At 45.9% G+C, this 16738-nt stretch overlaps 1 protein-coding gene across 2 annotated transcripts in view; it reads right to left on the bottom strand.

Moving 5' to 3' along the window:
• Window positions 1-8636: 8636 nt before the first annotated feature.
• Window positions 8637-16738, bottom strand: part of SPEG (striated muscle enriched protein kinase) — a 115124-nt gene continuing 107022 nt past the window's right edge. For both annotated transcript variants that reach the window (XM_063116802.1, XM_063116803.1), the window contains exons 38-41: window positions 12503-12726; window positions 11268-11343; window positions 10804-10953; window positions 8637-9111 (exon numbers count right to left, since the gene is read on the bottom strand). In XM_063116802.1, coding sequence (XP_062972872.1) covers window positions 8907-9111; window positions 10804-10953; window positions 11268-11343; window positions 12503-12726 — 655 coding nt within the window. In that variant the 3' untranslated portion in view covers window positions 8637-8906. The remainder of the gene's footprint in view (window positions 9112-10803; window positions 10954-11267; window positions 11344-12502; window positions 12727-16738) is intronic.

The following is a 16738-nucleotide window of genomic DNA, read 5'->3' as shown; positions in this document are numbered from 1 at the left end:
TGTCCCAATGGCAGCATCCTGGGCTTGGGAGTGTGTCTCTGATTTGCTTGTCCAAGTAGTTTGGTTGCACTGACACAGGTTGTTGCTAAGTAATAAGCAAGTAGTTCTGCCTCACAGGTCATAGGAAGCTGCCTTATAGTGAATCAGAACATTGATCCATCTAGCTTAGAGCTCCATCACACGGGGGGGGGGGGGGCACGTTCCCTACCGTCACTTCTCTGTGTGTGTTTTCATTCCTCAGTTACTTCCTCCTTCAAAAGAGGAAGTACAAAAGGAGCACAAGGCCCATTGAGTCCGCTGTTCTAATGGCGCTGCTTCTCCTGCATACAGCAGGAGAGAGCAGCAATTCTGAGTTTTAAAAGAACATCAGACTTAATGAGGGTTTTGTTGTTGTTGTTGCGCAAGGAAGGTCAGAAGGGGTGGAAGGCGTGCAGGAGGCAGACAACGTCATGTGAGGGACCTGAGCAAACTCCATGAGTGCCCAGTAACGAGCATGCAGTAAAATGCTCATCGGATGGAGCTTTTAGTATCATCGACACTGACTGAAGAGAGACTCTCCAGGGTTTCAGGCAGGAGTCTTTCTGAAGAGTGAACCTGGGAATTTTGGCATGCAAAGTTTGTGCTCTCTACCACTGAACAAGATCCTTCCTAGACTGTACCAGTTCCAACTGCAGGGGACGGGTCTGCATGTGTAAATGCTAGTCTGGGGGGGGGGAAATATTCCCACGGACCCCAGAAAAATATTTTGTCTGAAAGAACAGGAGCCAGCCTAGGGGTGGGCAGCAGGGAAGCAGCCCGAGAGACTTAGAATGACCGGTTTTGGTCTACACAAAGGGTTTCACTTTTAAAGGTGGACTGGAAATAATTTTAATTAAAGGCACAATCCTATGCATGTTCTGACAGAAAAAATTCTTACAACTCCCAGCATGTCCCAGCCAGCATAGGACTTTTTCTGTACAAACACACATAGGATTGGGCCCTAAATAGCCACAGCCCGGTTGGTCAGTAAGAAGTGGGATGTTCATTCTCCTACTTTGACCTGAGGCTTGTCTATACGGCTTCTTTACCCCAACGTAAAGACACAGATTTGCGTTTCAGGACACATGACGCAGCCGTCCATTCGCCACAGTGCTGGGTTTTTAACACGATAATGCGCATATTCACATTTGCGATCAACATCCAAGTTTGCACTGCTTTGTAGTTATGTGTCCCTGGGGGAGTTAAATTGCATTTTGACACGTGGGCGGAGCTTTCAGGGCAGGACAAAGTGATTGGCCGATTTCCCGCCTTCCCACCTATCACGTCCTCCTCTGGCTCCCTCATTCCTTCCCACCATTTTCATTTTAAACTATATGATTCTGCGGAGCTCCACAGATAGAGCTTATAATATTAAAACAAAGAGGGGGGAACGGGCAACCAGAGGGAGGAGACGTGTTCAGTCCCCCTCTCGCTCCTTGGAGAAAAGCCTCCATTTTCTTTTTGGAGGGTTGTCCTTTTGCAACGCGCTGCTTCCCCTCTCGTGTCCTCCTTTGCTGCCTCGTTCCTCCCCCCCCCCCCATCTTGGTTTTTCTCTGTTTTTCTCTTATATGAATCTGTGGAGGTCTGCAGATAAAATTTAAAGCTTCGCTCCTCTCTCTTCTGTAGCATCGTATGTGCACATGTGCGCATTAATAACTGCACTACAAAAAAAATTCAGGATGCTCGTTGCCTAGATTTTAATCAATGAAAATTCGGGTTTATATTCAATGAGGAGCAATCCCATTGTCGTATAGACGGGGGCCTGGAGGGGATGTTCATTTATCTGGGCAAGTCAGTCCTCTCTTTATCCCCACCCATATAGGGTTTTCCCGTATTTCTAGTGGTGATTTCAGGAAAATAGAAGCTGCAGCCAAGTGAGACAACTAACAGAATGAAGTACAGTTTGCAGGAGATTCGGGAGATGGAGTTGTTGCAGTGGAGCAGTGTGTATGACTCCCCCCCCCCCGCCTCTGGTTGTTTATTAATTTGCATCCTGAGGGAAATGTAAGTGCAAATATTGTTTCTCTTCCCACCTTTTAAAATCAGTTTTGCAGTGACGTGAATAACATCTTACACAATTGGATTGATTCTCAGACCATTCATTCTGCATGCCGGTCTGACAAATGGAGGGGTCATTGTCGACCCCAAGGCAAATATCTTGCCAGGCAGAGACCAAAGGGAATGACATAAGGAGAAAGGGCTCTTTCTCTGTGAACAGCAAAAGAGGGTTAGGATGAGCCCCTCAGAGTATTTGAAGTGCATGAGGACAGAATGGCCAGCCCTTCTGTTACAGTCCATGCTAGAGAGGTGGGGCTTGAAGAAGCCTTTGTGTGCTCAAGCCTCAAAGTGTCAGTGAGTGGAATCCATTCTGGCCGGCCCTACGGTTGGGCAAAGTAAAGTGGCCGCCTCAGGCAGCAGATTTTGGGTATCATGAAAGGGCAGCAAGTTGTTGGTCATATTATTGTATGTTTACTGGTAGGGATGGGGGATTTTTCATGGGCCAAAATAACAGGGCTACTTTGAGGTAATATGCAATTTGACTGGGGCATGGGGGTGGGGGGTTTGCCTGATTAACTACTTCCTCACAGGCAGCAATAAGTCTTGGACTGCCCCTGCCCCTTCCTCAATTTATTGCCTCTTGTAAGTGTCTGCAAAGAACATGTGACACTTTTTATAGCATGAATATAGGCATTGTCATCTGTGAGTCTTTGCAGCCCTCCAGATGTTGGTGGACTGCAAGTCTTATCGGTTCTAGCTAGCATAGCCAGTGGTGAGGCATGTTGGGAAGTGTAGTCCAACAACGTGTGGACATCCACGTGTTCATCAACCCTGTTGTAGATCAGGAAAAGACAAACCCCAAAGGTCATTGTGCTGGTCCATAAGGGGAACCCCCCCTCCAAAATCTACCTTTTACTAAGACCAACCAAAGTGTCATGAAACAGTGAGCAAGCTTTCATATTCTCCAGGACTCTTCCTCAGCTGAGATTAAGACCTCTAGAGAATCTGAAAGCTTTCTTATTGTTTTGTAACACTTTGGTTGGTCCTAATAAAGGTATTGCCCAACTGTGGATTTTGTAGGTCAAGCTATTGCTAAAAGCTAAAGGAATAAGGACTGATAAACTATTTGGCAAGCCAATAACCATGGTATCTCACATTATTTTCTCAAACCTGCTTTCAGAAAGAAGCATGGGAAGGAAGGACTCTTACTCAGCTCCTTGGCATTTAAGCCGTGGGCCCCCGCAAGTTTTCATCCTGTCCCCCATGCATTTTATTTGACACCTATATGTAGCTGCTGGGTAAGGCCATCGGGATTTGGCATGAAGTACTTTCAGTATGTTAATAACATTCAGGTCTCTCTCTCTTTGTCATCTGAATCAGATGAGTCTTTGCAGCTGCCAGACCAGTGCTTAGAGTTGCTAATGGGCTGGAGGAAGGCCAATAAATTTATTGGCCTTCACTGGGGGCCCAGACTATCCCTGCACAGGAACTGTTGTAGCTGGCAAACCAGCTAAAGGTAGCTAAAGGTACTCTGTGCCACCAAGACCACTTGAACCTCAGTTGACAGTGCTGGATCCAGGGGTATCCCCAAGCCATGTACACACTTTTTCAAGGGGATTGCAACTCCTTCTAGGACAGTATATACACACCTAACAATGCTAGGAGTTGGGCCCTATTAGTTCTCTCAGGTGTTTTCGATCCCATCGACCATGTTATCCTTCTGGTCCACCTGGCGGGGCTGGACCTAGGGAGTGCTATTTTGCAGTAGCTCCAGTCCTTTTTGTGGGCCATATCCAGAAGGTGGTGCCGGAGGATTACTGTTTGACTCCACAGCTGCTGGCCTGTGGTTTCCACATGATTCTATCTTGTCCCCCATATTATTCATATTTACATGAAACCACTGGGAGAGGTTATTCAGAGCCTTAGAGTGAGGTGCCATCAGACACCCAGTTCTATTGTTCTTTGTCACCAACGTAGTAGTTGAAATCCTTCAGCGTTGCCTAGGTTCAATTATGGGCTGGATGAAGGTGAAAAAGCTGAAGTTAAACGCAGACAAGATGGAGGTATTACTGGTCAATACAAAGCCTGAATCAAGGATTGGGATTCAACCTGTTCTGACAGGGATTGTGCTCCCTCTGAAGGATCAGGTCCATTGCTTGGGAGTGTTTGTAGGAGATCCTATGTTGTCTCTGGATCTTCAGATGGTGGTGATGGTGGCAAGGATTGTGTTTGCACAATTATCCTCAGTGCGCCAGTTGCAACCTCTCCCAAGTCAGTCTGACTTGGCAATAGTTATCCATTCCTTGGCGACATCATATTCGGACTATGGCAATGCATTCCACATGGGGCTATCTCTGAAGAGTATCCAGATGCTTCAGTTGGTGTAAAATGCATCAACCAGGCTGCACAGTACACAGTACTGGGACGATATTACACCTGTCCTGAAAGGCCTGCACTGGTTGCCAATTGCTTTCCAGGCACAATTCAAAGTGTTAGTTTTAATCTTTAAAGCCTTAAATGGCTCAGGACCTGGCTATCTAAGGGACTGCCTGTCTTGCTATGAACCTCTGGTTTTTGTGTTGGTGGTTTGTTTTTATTGAAAAGTTTTATTGAGTTTTTGCCTTTTGTATACTGCCCTGATATCTTAGGATGAATGGTGGGTTAAAAATACTTCAAGTAAACAAACAAACTTTACCATTACAAACGTCCCTACATCAGCAAAAAGATTGTTTGAATCTACTCAATGGTAGGAACTTCCCAGATTAAAAGAAAGCAACAAGTGTGTACAACACCCGTCCCCATCCTAGTCTCTGCCAGATGTGTTGGACTGCAACTCCCATCATCCCCACCCAACTGTACAGAATGCATCTAAGCAGGAGCTGGTGTGTGTATTGTTTTAATTTCTTCTTTGTTCTGACTGCAAACACATACTTGAGTCTGACATGAAAATGATTTTGCTTCTACCCCCATGCTTCATGCCTTTTCCTTTTGTTTAAAATTCTCTTTGCATATTTATGCATTTAAAAGTTCATTCAAAACTTTTAAAAAATCCATCCATCAATTTTTTTACAAGTTGAAAAATAGCTCTGGGAAGAGTTGGATTCCTGAAGTTTCAGAGCACCAGCCAGTCCCCACTGTGTACAGCTGACTTCTGCAGTGAACAAGGCCATGGGCATCTCTACATGAGGCTTTTATCATAGGCTTATTCAAGGAAGTTTGCAGGTGTTTTACCCAACACCATCAACCTCCAGGGGCCTCTCCCGTGGTTTATCCCATTATTTTAAATATCAGAGAAAGACCGGTATTTTTTCTAGCATTGCAATGGCTAGGTGTATTTCCACAATTCCGCTATACCACAGCACCTCCTAGTAGCTGTGCAATGAAACATACAGAACTTGCAGAGAAAGGAAATCCCTCCAAAAATGCATGTGTAAACAAGCCAACCTTAATTCCACAAAGAATTCAGAAGGAGAAGCCCTGGTAAAGGTGTGGGATAAAACCCTAGTATCGTGAAGTCCTTAGTTTCCTCTGAGCTTAATCCTAGAGGGGGGGGAAAGGTCTGACCCAAAAGTGGTGCCTGCACTTCCACAGCAGCTCCACTCAGGATTTTAGTTATCTACATGCATCAAAAGGTGAGTCGGTTGATGGTACTCTCTGATGTAGAGTTCAGTATTCAACTAGTCCTTTTAAACTGTGTAGGCATAGGGAATTCCTTTCTCCTGTTACCTCCCAGCTTCTCCAGGGACCACAGAGAGCCACTGGGATTAGCCACTGCCTTTATTTTGAGTCTTGGGCTACTTCCATACTAGGCTTTTCAAAATGTGGAACTGCCCAGCCCTTTTCACTCACATTTTACTGGTGAGTTGACATGATGCTGTCATGCGTTTGTAATCCTCCTGTTTTCTCAGTGCTTCTTCTGTCTTTTTTTTTTTTTTTTTAAATACTGACTTATTTGAGAACAATGGAAGAGTAATATGATCTCCACTTAGTGCTACTCTTCCATGTTTTCAAAGAAGCATGGTTTTGACGGTTTTGATGTATCTTGCAGTTGAAACTATCACAACTCAGCACACAATCAGTATAACCTTTGTGGTGGGCACCATTTTGTAACCTTTTTGTTATTTTAAAAAACCCCGATCTTTTAATTAGCACTAAAACACTTTTTCCGGTTATATTTTTAAGAACATGAGCAAAATGCTGCTTAAGTGAGAATGTTATAGTCCTCTATCACTATAATGCCAATTAAAAAAGTAAAAACAAAAATACCTTTTCAGTCATCACCATTTTAGGAAACAGTTCCCCATCCTCACCCCATTTACACTTCCAGTCTACACTTCTGATACATTTTTTTTTAAAAAAAAAATACTAGTGAAATACTGCTTACTTTAAATAAAAGGGTGTTATAGCAGTGTAACGCTAATTTTAAATACGGAGCATCAACACACAGAGGAAAATCGTGTTTGCTTACCATCGCTTCTCCGTCCATGTGTTTGTCCCTCATTATTTTGAAAGAGGAAGTAAACAACAACTTGCACGTGGCCCATTCCGTGGGCCGTTTTGATTCCACTACTACTCCTGTACACAGCAGGAGATAGCGGCAACTTCCATCTTTAAAAATAAGTCAGACTTACTGGGGTGTGTTTTTTTGTCGCTTGAAGCAGGCTAGAAGGGGCGGGAGGCACGTGGTAGGCAGACAATGTCGTGAGAGAGACCCATGGAAATCTGTGAGTGCCCAGTGACGACCGTGCAATAAAATGCTTGTCTGATGGAGCTCATAAAGAAGAGAAACCCTTTTTCCTGTCAGTGCCATTTCAGTAATGTGCTTCCCCCCCCGCAATTAAGTACTTCCAAAACATTAAATATTTTGTTTTCATGGGTAGTAATGGTCAATTTAATAAGCACTTAGCACTAAATAAATAATTGATTTTTATTTTTGTTAAGAATGGCATGGATTTCTCTCTCTCTCCCCCCGCCCCCCCATGGCTGCTCAGTGAATTGGACTTTCCCCTTCCCTACCCACAGTAGCTATGTCACACCCACTGGTGTGGATGGAACATAACAGAATGAACATACAGAAACAGTGCAATATCCCTGATCGTTTGGAAAGTCAATTGCAATTCCACTTCTAGCTTACAGTGGAAGAGCAACGATTTATTAGCAGTAGGAGGAATGAAGGGACAGAGATGGGGGACCATGTCATGGATTCACACAACCAAGCCAGGATAGGAGAGTTGCATTCATGCACTACTAGGTCCTGGATCCTGGCCAAACCCTTGGGTCTACTTTCAGCTCTGTTCAACAGGTAACCATCTCTACTATTACTTTCCCCTAACAAATCTAGGTTTGTATCTCCTAGCTGCTGCACCTAACTACTCCCAAGTGTCTGCAGCTGTGAAAACCTGTAGACTCTAGTTCTCAGAATGGCTTCCACCATTTTTAGCTGGGTGTCTCAGGTGTGGCTCACAATAGATGCTGCACAGATCAAGCCGGGTGGCAAAACAGGGAAATTCCAGCCTGTATCCTCACTCCTGTGAACAAATTCATTCCTCTGGCTATGTAAGTGGCTTCATTAGTGCGCTTCTGCCAGTGCAGATACAGTCAGCCACCTTCAGTACCCTAAGGCTAAGGAGTGGAAGGGCTATGGGCATAGAAACCAACCGCTTTCCCTCCTCACCAGTAGAACCGACCCATCAGAGGCATGGTATATACGTTGGGAAAGCCAAGCATGTGCCTTACTGCAAAAGGAGAAGCTGCATGAGTTTGGAGGCCCTGTTCCTGTTTAACTGGGATTCACTACAAGTGTTTTGCAGCCGCAGTTTGGCAAAAGAATGCCGAGGGCGTGCGTGCATGTATGTAAATATAACAAGCAGGAGAGCGTGTGTCCGAAGCATGTACTTGATTCAGGAAGATGGGTGGAGAGAGAAGCTGTCTTTCCCCTGAAGGACTGTATTCTGTGTACCTGGGTCAGAAAAGCATGTGCAAAATGCAAGGAGAACAGCAGGAAATAATATGCATAGTGGGGTGGTGAACAGGGAAGAACTACTGGTGGATGCCTTACATCGTTAGCATCTTCTGGATACCCAAATAGACATGAATGGGGAGGAACATCAGGGACACTACCACCAAAGCTTCATGCCCCCCTATCCCAGCATCCCTCGTTATTGCCTGCTCTTCTAAGTGCGGGATTGCTCCCAACCACAGCCCCTGCCTTAGGGAATGGAGACACCCTCAATGACAAAGAATATTCTGTCCCTGTGTTGGATGTCAGTTACACAGGTGGGGGGTTGATGTTTCCCATTGCGTCTGTGGCTCCAGGGCAAGGCTCCAGGGTTGATCCCTCGTTTTCTTCTCCCAGCTCAGGTTGGTGTGTAAAAGGAAACGATACCCCAGCACCTGCTCAGGGCTGCAGGCCACATGTTCTGTGTCTGCTGTTAGTCTACAGAAAGGATTGGCTGCCACTGACCTACGCAGAGTAGAGCTGCGGCACTTTAGGCACAATACAGGAGAGGCCCTTTGGAGCCCCAATGGGGATGGAGGGGGTGGGTAGCGTCGATAAGGAAACGTCGAGATTTTTGGCCTGTGGCCTCGGCCCTGCTTCAAGGCCCCTTGCGTTTCCCGGAGCAGGCCACCCTTCCCGGATCCCCAGCCCCAGCCCCACGGTCACCGGTCTTGTCGATCGGCCACATCTTGTCCTCAAGCACAGTTTCGCTCCCTCTCAGCCAGCCTACTGCCAGGACCGGTGGGTGGAGTGAGGAACAGCGGCCAGTGCTGACGGCGCCTCCTGATCCATGAGGTATATCAACCAGTCCCACCCTGGCTGGGTGGACGGGTGCTTGGCCCATCGCGCCCCCTGCTGGAATGTTTTGTGGCTCCTCCGGCAGGGCAAGCGGCTAGGGCATGTGGCTGCTGGCGCCATGGTAGGAGCGCAGTAAGACCTTGTGCTGGGTGGCCGCCTCGTTGCGCCGACGCTGGTGCTCCACCAAGAACTCTTTCAGGCGACTCGTGGTGAAGGTGAGGGTCTGGCGCCGCAGCTTCATCAGGTAGGCGTCCTGGAGCCAAGGGTTGGCAAAGCAGTCCTTGAGAGTGGGGCGGCTCCTGCAAGGCCAAGGAAAATTAGGAAGGGGCTGCGGCTCTTTCCATAGCCTTCGTCGCCCTCCAAAGGAAGGAAGACGCGTGCTGCTGGAAGACGTTAGTGGCAGGAAACGGGGAAGCTGCTCATACCGAGCCAGGTCCATCACGTAGGTCAGTAGTATCTACAGCAGGGGTGGGCAACTTGTGCCCCTCCAGATGTTTTGGCCTACTGCTCCCATCCCTCCCCCTTGGCTATGCTGGCTAGAGCTGATGAGAGGTGGAGGCCAAACTTGCCCATTCTGATCTACACTAACTCTCCAGGGTTTCAGGCAGGGATCTTTCCGAGCCCCACCTGGGACCTCCTGTAGGCAGAACAACTGCTCTGCCACAGAGCTATGGGGCTTCCCCCAAACAAGACAACATCCAGGCATCATAGCAGACATGAAGCTGGGCTGGGAACGGAGCTTAGGGGGGCTTGTCTCATCAACAGCTGCTCTATTCTCACTCACAGTCCATCTCTTACACTTAAAACTTAGGGCACACGTACCTGGGAGTAACCCCAGTGATCACAGTGGGCCTTACTTTCAGGTGTCCATGCATAGTTTTGTTACATTATCAATCTGCTTTAATGACCAGGCACAGTACTACCTGTCTGGCTCCCTCTTTTAAGACTGGGGCCTAATCTACACCAAGCAGGCTATTGCACTATGAAAGCGGTATATGGTATGTGTCAATGGGCTCCGACAGTTGTCAGTGCACTTCAATACTGCTATAAAGCAGTAGTGTGGCTCCTGCCTTTTATATACTGCTTTCATACTCTCTTCATAGTGCAATATCCTGCTTGGTGTAGATTAGGCCTGCAAATCTGCAGGCAGGGAGGGACCTGGGATGTTCAATTGTTGTACTACCGCTCCTAGTATTTTTAGACACTTTTAAACATGAACAGCATTTTTACATGAGGCTGTTCATCCACTGTATCTACTTTCCTTTCTGGCAAAATATCAAGATCTGAAAACTACACAAAGAGTGTTTCTTTTCCTGCTTTTCCACCACATGACCTCTAGGTGGGGCACTGTGGTATAGCAGAATTACACAAGTGGCAAAAACATTTCCTTTTCCTGTCTCAAATAATACTGCATTTCCCCTGCTCTAAAAAGGTTGCCAAAAGTGTTGTTTAAAAACAGAATCAAAACTGGAGAGCCAAGACGTTGTGTGGAGAACCCCAAAACAATCATGAGTAGGGAATGATTAGCACACAATAAATGCCTTGTGTAAAGTTCAAAGTATGATGATGTTCATAGATGCTGAATTAGGACTGACCTCAGACTGTGCTTTGCTACTGGTGACAGAAACTACTCCAAGTCATCTTGATTTCAGCAGCACAGTCAATCTCTTGGGACTTTTGTCACCGGATTCCTGATTGTAAGGATTTTTCTTTCCTGTAGCGTGAATTATCCTGGGCTAAGCCATTTCATTGCCAGACACCTCCCTGCTTTCTTGACAGAGAGACTGTGACTGTAGCACAATTTTCATGGCTCAAGTGCCATCAGAGAGAGTGAAGAAAAACCTACATAATCTAATACCTACATTGAAGCACCCCAAAATTCAAGGTCTGGATGGTCTACAGCCCTTTGCAAATGGCGGCTCTGCCCTGCAACACATCAAGTGATGCTATTCTCAAGGCCTGTCACTTGTCTTTCCCTACCCCAGACTCACCATGGATGGGCACTGAGGACCTTGCGGATGAAAAGTGCAGCACTCTGGGAGACATTAGGGTACAGCTTGAAGGCATCGTAACGCCCTGCCAGGATCCTGGCCTCTGCTTCCAAGGAATCCATTTCAAAGAATGGCGACCGGCCGCTGAGCCTGAGAGGTAACATTGAGGGTGGAAGGGGAGGACAGACATGTGCAATACCGCTCATGCATCAAGCCAGCATTCCAAATGGCAAGTGAGCAAAAGAAGCACAATTATTTCTAAGAGGTTTATAAAGAGCGTGGCTGCCTCTAGGAAGTCAGGAGAGCATCAGGGAGACATGGCTGCAGGCAGCAGTCTGGCCCGTTTTTGTCCCTTCAAGGGACATGAACAGATAAGCCAAAAAAATCTGATCATGCATCTCTACTTCCATCTGCGCTCCCCTGCTGGTTAGTTTCTTGCACTCACCCATTCTAATCATACTTACATGATGTATATGAGCACTCCCAGGCCCCAGATGTCAGCTGCTGAGCCAACGGGATCCCCCTTCACCATTTCTGGAGCTGCAAAAGGAGAAAGTAACCATCTCTTTGAACCTCAGGCCTAAAGGCCAAAGTTGGCTCTCTGGGATTCTCCAGAAGGCCACCCCCTTTCCCCCCGATTGTTGGGTGATTTCCCGACTTCTGCGTGTGTTTTCCTCATTCTAAAAGGTTGAATGGTTGAAATGCCTCTCCTAAGGGTTAGCTACTGACATAAAGGGCTTTAAGTTTAAATATGTGTGTGGAGGTTTTTTTGGCTCCACCCCTTTTGCCCACCACTGGAATGTGGCCCCTGAAAGCTTCTCCAACATTGCAATCAGTCCTTGGACTTAAAGAGACTTGACACCTCTGCTGTAGATGGTATTCATTGCCAAGGTCCATACAGGACCTAGAGGGGCTTCCCTTTATTTATGCTGGAGGACCTTAAAATGGTTGGGTCTCATCAGCTCCCTAGTTGAGACTGTAGTGACTAGATTGGAAGGTCTACAAGAGCTCTAAGCTTGGAGCAGCAGATGCAGAGAGGCAGGCTGAGTACTTGCAAGGCAAGGAACCCAAAGTTGCTTTACTGCTTCACACAACAGAAAGTAACTAAGGAAAGATGTGGACAAGACATCTTCAAAGTTAAGCACAGACCATGTTTATGAGGTGAGAGTGAAGCGAAGGGGTGCTTGGCTGAGGATAGGAAGAGACAGAGGGAAATGACCATAACTGAATAGATGCATGATTACAGAAAGAGTGGTGTGGATATGAACCCTTATAACTGGACTAGGGTGTCAGTTTGCAATGGTACCCAGTAACTGTTTCACCACTCTTTCAAACGAATATCATCCATTGATAGTGAACATTGAAAAATGTTCAGACAGGTCTGTGGGCCTTTCAATGCCTTGTAAGTTCTGGGTTCATGAAGAAACTGCAAAAATCTAACAGGGGTGGTGGTATTTGTTGGCAGAATCTGCCTCCATTTCCCAGTGGCATTGGGTCTGAACTCATGTTCTTTATGTGATGGGGAATGGGGGTAAGACTTTCCACACTTCCTTCCACCTTCTCCCCTCAGTCTCCTTGTTCATTCACTAGTATGCAAACTCCAATCCATTAGTGATGTAAATGGCCCAATCTATGTACTTCAATGCACATAGTCCCCTGCCCAGTCCTTTGGCATACCAACTCCATGCAGATAACTCACCCATGTACTCCAGCGTGCCAACACGGCGCCCCAACTGGCGCAACACCAGTGGATTGTAGCTCTGGGCACTGCCAAAGTCGATGATTTTTATTACATTTGTGGAGGACACAATGACATTATCAGGCTTCAAGTCAAGGTGGATGATGCGCCGCCCATGCAGATATTCCAGTCCTTGAAGGATCTGTGTTACATACCCCACCACATCGTCCTCTGAGTAACGGAACCTGTAGACACAGACATGCAATTAAGAGGATGGAAGAACTCCCAGTACCTGTACTGATACCACCTAAGCCATGATGAGGTACCAGTAACCCCAAATAAGTACACTGGGAACCTTTTGCTATGCAATGAAGACTGTGATCGGCCACCATGTTTTCTAATTTTTGTAACAGCTTATTTTTAATTTTTTTTAAAAAAAATCAATTTTAGTAACATGACTATCACATTGTTGCACTCCACATTAGTTAACCATTCTCTCTATTTCCAAAGTTTCGAGGTGAGTTCCGGTGCTCATGTGAAAAGGCACCATCCATGTGCAAAAGGGAGGTATCAGTAGGCTCAAAGAAACCCCAATATTTGCAGAATTTCAAAAAAATGTTTAGAATATAATCCCTAAAAACAACCCAAGGAGGACCGAGAACATGGTCAATGAGCACGGAATGCTGACTTGACTTTTGTGGGGTGGGTGGGGGCGCAATAGAAAAATGGGTGGGAGCGGGGCGTGGAAAGAGAAGGCGTCGTGAAAGAAGGCCCGACTGCCTTGCTGGCTGGCTGAACAGAAACACTCCCATCTAGCAACGTTCTGTTGCACTGAGTGCTTCCACCAGATGCCCACTCAACGTATCACCTACAAGAACCCACTGACTAATTCCAAAAGTGCCTATGCCGTTTTTACATGGGGAGCATTCTAAAACGAGAGTGTCCTAAAGCAGTACGGTCCACTCTAGCGTATCAGGTTTCTGCCACATCATTCTACTGCATGGTTAAACCCAAGTCCACAACTCTTCTCCTAAAGAGCACAGCCCTACAGAAGCAAAGTGAACTTGTAACAGCCCCAAATTGAATGCAATAGACAAGATGAGAGCCAATCTTCTCATGAAGGGATTGTGCCCTTAATGAAGCTCAATAGCTGCGTTATTTTCTTTAACCATCAAGCTTGCTTTACCTACGAACTTTTGAGATTCAGCTTCAATTCTAGCAGCTCAAGAGTTCTGCGTAACTAAGGTTTTGTTGTGGTTATGTTGAAGAATTCAGGAAGAAATTGATTTTTAAATATGTAATAACATACATTATTTACAGGCTTTCCAGAACTCCTGCTGCTGCTCCAATTCCCTTTCAGCCAGCATCACCATTGCCTCCCCTTCCTAATTGCCACAATGCCTGGTTTTTGACATGGAACTGGAGATTCAAACTATTAAATCTAGGCAGAGATGTAGTGTTCTAATGTGTACTAGGCTTTGGGAGCCATGTATATTACTGCACCAATGCTATGTACTAGTTTTGGGAGCATGTATATTCCTCTACCAACAGATGTTGGTCTAATAAAAGCTAGCACCTTACTTACCCCATTTTGTCTCTTCTTTTTATTGTGTCATTCAACACACACACACACACACACACACACACACACACCACCACCACCACCACCACCACTCCAAATAATTTATGACAGGTACACTAGTTCAAGTTTCAATAGGGAGGTGCAAAGAGACCTTAGTGCGCCCATAGGAGGGAGGTAGTTAAAATTCATGAAGGCTGGATCCTGAAAAAGAGTGGAAAAGCACCTCCTCACCGTCTCTAAAATAGTTGATCACTTATTTCATGTTTTGTGTCCCATTTGGAGGTTTCTTTCTTGAGCCTAATGTTTTATCCTCTCTTTTATTGGATTGTGTTGTTTTGCCCCAAGCTTGCCCAGCGTTCCATCTGATGGAGATCTTTCTCATTTGAATCACTGCCTAAAGATTTTGCAGTTCCTCCCCACGCAGCACTCCAGTTCTGTTTCATCAGCGAAATCTAATGTTCTGTTGAAATCATTAATCATAATATTGAACAGTGCTAGATCCATGATAGAGTCACCAAGTTTTTGGCTGCCAGCATAAACTAAAATAAAATAAAAATAAGGGCCTTTGGAAAGCTGTGTTCTACACAGAATGCCTTGAAACTAAAATCTCCTCTTAAAGCTTTATCACACCAGCGTTATAGTCTGCTGTCGCGGTGAATTGCATGCAAAGGACTCAGATGACGCCGACCAGGTCCTGCTGTGACTGTGGTTCTTCGCCCCACTCTTAGCGATGTATTTTGGCACGCAGAAAGTCTGGTTCTTCCGATAAAGCAAAAGCACACTGCTCAAAATTCAACATGTATTTTCATCCATCATTTTCAATCCGATGTTCTTTGGCCGTGTTTTCAAGGGGCAGTATTGCTGATGAAAGAGAGGGGCGTGCCTTTTCTCCAGCAGGCTGCTTAAAACAAATGTGGGAAATGCACCTTCCTTGCCAGCAGCGCCCTCATTTTTTAAAAAATAAAGAGATCCAAATTGGCACAGTGATAGCTCTTAAGAAGGGCTTTCAGCATACCAAATTTGAATCAGATTGGGTCATCCCTTGATTTTTTGTGATTTTTTAAATTGCCCCTTAAATTCTTTTCCTATGCTTTGCACCAGTGCGAAGGATTGTAGGATTGCTCTTCCATTCCTCTGATCATGCGAAGCTGTGCATCTTCAAGTTCATAAACCACAGATCTGCCGGTCCCCTTACTCAATAGTAAATCCTATTGATTTCAACTGCTAAAGTCACATGCAGGCTTACCTTTGAGTAAACCCCATTGAATGGAGTCTTACTTCTGAGTAAATACATATTCCAGTTCTAGAGAGCCATGGAGGGCTTGTGTGTGTGTGTTTGACAGATGGAGCGTGTATGAGAGGTGCACTGTGGGAGGCAGGGAGAGGAAGCGGGTGAGGGGAACGGGATTTGCCTGGTGCCCTTTCCACAAGGCTTGGACACCAGCTGTCTCCACAGTTGGCTGGGGATACCAATCCCGGGAGGGCTGCAGCGGCAGCTTCTTTTCTTATTCCAGGTGGGGGGTGGGCCTCTGTTTTGCATCAAGGGGAGGCAGAGAGGCAACCTTGAGTCAAGCAGTGGGGAAGTGAGAGCCCTGTGTCTCTATCCATCCAGGTGGGCACTTTACTGAAGTGGGATTCTCTCTCTCTCCACACACACACCCTTTCTTTCTTTCTTTCTTTCTTTCTTTCTTTCTTTCTTTCTTTCTACCAGCCAGATCCCACGCAGTGTTCAGTGTTCCTAACTGGGACTTACTTCCAAGTAAAGATTTGTAGGAGGGCGCTTAATGACTTATGGGGATATCCAAGAAACTACTTAGGGGAGGGAAGTCCTTGTTTCCCCCCAAATCTGTTCAGCAACAAGAGAAGCTACTGCCAAGGAAAAAGCACAGCAACACCCTAGTAGCCCCATGTCCATCACAGTCAGTGCAGGGGGTGGTGGTTGTCCAACCACAACCAACCAATAAAGTATAGGGGGAGGTACAAAGGATACCTGCGGGGGGGGGGGGCGATTCGCAGGTGTGTAGGGGAGGAGAGGTGTAAAGATGCATGAACCCTAAAAGCGCACAGGAGAAAGTGATCAGGGCTTCACATGCTATGGAAACGAAGGGGGATAATACGAGGGCAAAAGTGTAGGTGTGATGGTTATATATTAGGGTGTAAGAAGAAGCATTTCCAGCACTACAGAAACCTATTGCCTGCTGAGACAACTTTCTTCTTTGTCTTGTATTATTATTATTATTATTGATTCTGATCCTGGACAGAATAACATTAAAAACAACAAGGTCCCTGCCCCAAGGAGCTTATAATATACATTTTAGCCCAGGGAGGGGTGGGGAGAGACAACAAAGAGAAGGAAGGAATGGGAGAGGCAGTTCTGTCATTGCAGAGAGGTGACTTGCTTAAGAATCATAACATAGGAAGTGGCCCTTAGTAGAACTACTCTTCAGTCAAATGAGGCCTTTGTTTGAACTATTTAGGAGTGTTTTACTGTAAATGTCCTGTAATGTCTGCTAGCATACTAGCATAGTATAGATTGTTTGTTCTCGTTCTCGTTTTGTGTCAGATTATAGACAGGACAATGAGCGTGAATATGTTTAAATATTTGGCTCAGGTAGAACGACTGGACTGCATAACTTTTTTCCTTCAACTCTGCTATTCTGTGATTCAGTGGTATA

Source organism: Elgaria multicarinata, chromosome 2 (assembly GCF_023053635.1).
Source record: "Elgaria multicarinata webbii isolate HBS135686 ecotype San Diego chromosome 2, rElgMul1.1.pri, whole genome shotgun sequence".
NCBI classification, from domain to species: domain Eukaryota; kingdom Metazoa; phylum Chordata; class Lepidosauria; order Squamata; family Anguidae; genus Elgaria; species Elgaria multicarinata.
The sequence above is the reverse complement of the archived record's forward strand: the minus strand, read 5'-3'. Positions and strand labels throughout refer to the sequence as shown.